This window comes from Salvia splendens, unplaced genomic scaffold (assembly GCF_004379255.2).
Source record: "Salvia splendens isolate huo1 unplaced genomic scaffold, SspV2 ctg1123, whole genome shotgun sequence".
In the NCBI taxonomy this organism is placed as follows: Eukaryota; Viridiplantae; Streptophyta; class Magnoliopsida; order Lamiales; family Lamiaceae; genus Salvia; species Salvia splendens.
This window is the reverse complement of record NW_024598671.1, coordinates 1-3,123: the sequence shown is the minus strand read 5'-3', so window position 1 is coordinate 3,123 and position 3,123 is coordinate 1. Positions and strand designations below refer to the sequence as shown.

Sequence of the window (3,123 nt, the reverse complement as noted above, 5' to 3'; positions counted from 1 at the left end):
GGGTCACCCTTTGGTGAACCTCCTCCTGCAACTTGGGATCGTCAAATTCCAACATTTGTTGGAGAAGAGTAGCGATCAAAGCCACATGCTAAGGAGAGTAGGTGGTGGAAGGAGATGTTGCAGGCCTCCCTTGTTGCCTCATAGAAGTTCGGGTCCAGCGTAACTCTTGTTCCTTCGAAGCGCTGCCCTCATCTCTTTCTCTCGGCAGTGGGGAGGCGGGTTCAGAGGCATCTGTAATGACTACCCCCACGTTGGCGGAACGGCCCTTCTTTGGAGGAGGAAGAACACTTCCCTTTTCTCTTTCTCTCTCTCCTCTGAAGGCTGTCCTCCTCAGCCTCCTTCTCTTCAACGGCCTCTTGGCTCTCTGGTTCCTCCGGCTCCTCTTCATCTACCAGCAGTCGTTCTGTGTGGGGCCTCTGCACAGCCGTTTCCTCATCTTCTCAGGTTTTCAGGGTTTTGGCTTTCTCCAGGAGTCGGTCCGTTGTCATACGGCGCGTCTAACGGAGTGGTGGTCCCTCCTCTCTCTCCGCCTCCCCATAGTCGAACAATGGGCGTAAGTCCTCTACTTCCTCGTCGTTAACATCGCTGCCCTTAGTCAATTGCGGCTCATGGATCGAAGTAGAGGCGCCACTGCTTCCTGGCGACGGAATAGCAAATGGCTGCCCATAATTCTCCCCCCAACCTTCCTTGTCAGAGGTATCCTCACTGGTTTGCATTTGCTGGATGGGGGATGAAGGTGGAGGTGATGTAGGAGAGCTAGGAATGGGGAATGTAGGTGGAGGTTGGGCGGTAGATGTGGTTTTGGGAAGAGACGGTGGGGAAGGTTGGATGGTAGTTGGTGAAGGTGATATAGGAGAGCTAGGAAGGATTTTTATTTCAGAAGGTGAAGTAGGACCTTTAGACCGGGAAATCCCAAGTTTAGCTTTGAGTACGGCGTAGGCGGCTGCATCGTCCAGCTCGGAGGGTATACTTCGGAGGATTTTATCGAGGCGCCGCAGGGTTTCTTCATCTACCGCTGGAGGTGGAGCGGCGGCGCTGGTTTGTGGTGAAGGGGTGATTGGAGTAGAAGGATTAGGGTTTTCAGTATGGGCTTGGATCGAGGTTTCTCGGTCGCCACTCTCGGCACCGACATCTGAGGATGAGGATGAAGCTGGAATTTGCTTGATTAACATTCTTGCTGGTAATAGTGATGAGTGCTGGCGGAGAAAATGTTCTAGGCAAGGGTTCGGAACTTGGAGTGGTATGGAGAGAGTAAAATGAATGAACTGTAGTCGCTTTTGGTTGAAAGTGAAATTCGGCTATGAGATCTGCCTATTATACTGATATCACGACTGTTGGGATCTCTAAAGGTTGAGATCCCTGCGACTGTTCACGTACTCTGCGACTCTTCACGTACAGGTGCGCCTTTTCAGAGTGTCAGCTGGCTTAGCTTCTCTGATACGCTTCCTCCTTCTCCCTAGGACGTCCTTTCACTGCGACAGTTGGCACCGCCTGATGCCTCTCCAATGAATGCATGCGTCATATCATCACCTGTCCCTGATCAATTAAATCATTGTGGCCACTGGTTAACTCACATTGCACTGATCAAGTGGACAATTAAATCCAGATGAAAATTCACATAATTCCACTTGATCAGTTTCTTTTCTCCACTTCCGACTTTATTTTTCTAAGAAATAAAAAACTAACTCGAAAAACTATTTACACTAACTCCAAGGATTTGACCGGGTTCCCCTGGGATGTCACTTGATTAAATTAATAGATTTAGAATTTGTTGCTTGATCAAGCAGACTACCCATGAGTATCCGATCACTACTTCTACCTGGTCACTGGTGAGATTGGGCAGGATCAGTGGAATTTCTTCCACCATGTCCGCTTCGGTCTTGTCTCTGTAGGGCTTAACCAGATTACCCTTCACCACGAAGGAGAACGAATTGGGTGTGTATTGCCATGGTGGTACGAAGGTCTGCCCTGTTTGAATTTTACATCTTGGGCATCAGTTTGGGTTGACACTGGAAGAGTAACTCTTTCTTCCCCACTATGAACTCTTCCAATTCCAGAGCGGGGTCGAGTCTGTGTTGTCGATCAGGGTGGGGTGTCACTCCCTCTTCTGTCATGGAAGAATGTATGCACAGATCCGTGTTAATCTCTATTAAGTCTACTGCTTTCCACTTGACTACCTCTAGATTCAGCCTCAATTATTCCTTCAATTGTCCTCCCTGTCCTTGCAGATTTGATTTGACTGGTTTGTGACACGTCTGGTTGGACAGTTTCTTGAGGGTAACTGGCGATGCAGGTAAAGGCAATAGTTGCCATGTAGGTGACGGACTCTCTTCCAGCCTTCTTCTCAATGGGGCGGCTGGGTCAGGTGGTTTTTCGACCCTTGCCGGTTGAGTAATTTCTTTTGACTCAGTTGGCCGTGGCGGCTTACAGAATTCCATAATTGCCCTTTCAATGGCTTGATCATCCATTTCCCCAGTTATCGTTGCATCGAACCATTCAGCTGCTTCCTTCTTAAGCTGTTCATCTCTAGTGGAACCAGAGGGTGTTTCTTTGAAGGGTTCCTTCTCTAGATACTTTTGTTCCCAAGGTCTGATAGTGTCTACCGATTGTATGCTCTCGCTGTCCTGTGGCTTCCTCACAGCTTTATCAATATCGAATGTAAGTTGTTCTCCATTAAAACCCAGATGCATCGTCCCATGGCGAACGTCAATGACTGTTCTAGTTGTAGATAGAAATGGCCTTCCCAAAAGGATGTCAATAGACTCCTCCGCTCCTGAATCTGTCATCTTCATGACGAAGAAGTCGGCGGGGTACATGAATTTGTTCACCTTGACGATTTCATCTTCTAGAACTCCCTCGGGGTGAATGCAAGACCCGTCAGCTAGTTGTATCACCATATCGGTTTTGACAAGCTTAGCTTCTTCCAGCTTTTCGTATATAGAATACGGCATAATATTGATGGAAGCCCCTAGGTCGCACATTGCGTGCTCCATTTGAACGTCTCTAATAGAAATTGGGAGCGTGAATACCCCTGGATCAATCTTCTTGGGTGGAAGATCACTAGGTTGGATCGCCACGGCTACATTTCCTACTTCGACCATCCTTCTCTCTCAGTGACTTGAT

General features: G+C 48.3%; 1 protein-coding gene across 1 annotated transcript; it reads right to left on the bottom strand.

The window, feature by feature from the left end:
* Window positions 1–497: 497 nt before the first annotated feature.
* LOC121788712 (leucine-rich repeat extensin-like protein 5) lies at window positions 498–1,172 on the bottom strand. Its single transcript, XM_042187331.1, has one exon. The coding sequence runs from the start codon at window positions 1,170–1,172 to the stop codon at window positions 498–500; it is 675 nt and encodes a 224-aa protein (XP_042043265.1).
* Between the last annotated feature and the right edge of the window lie 1,951 nt (window positions 1,173–3,123).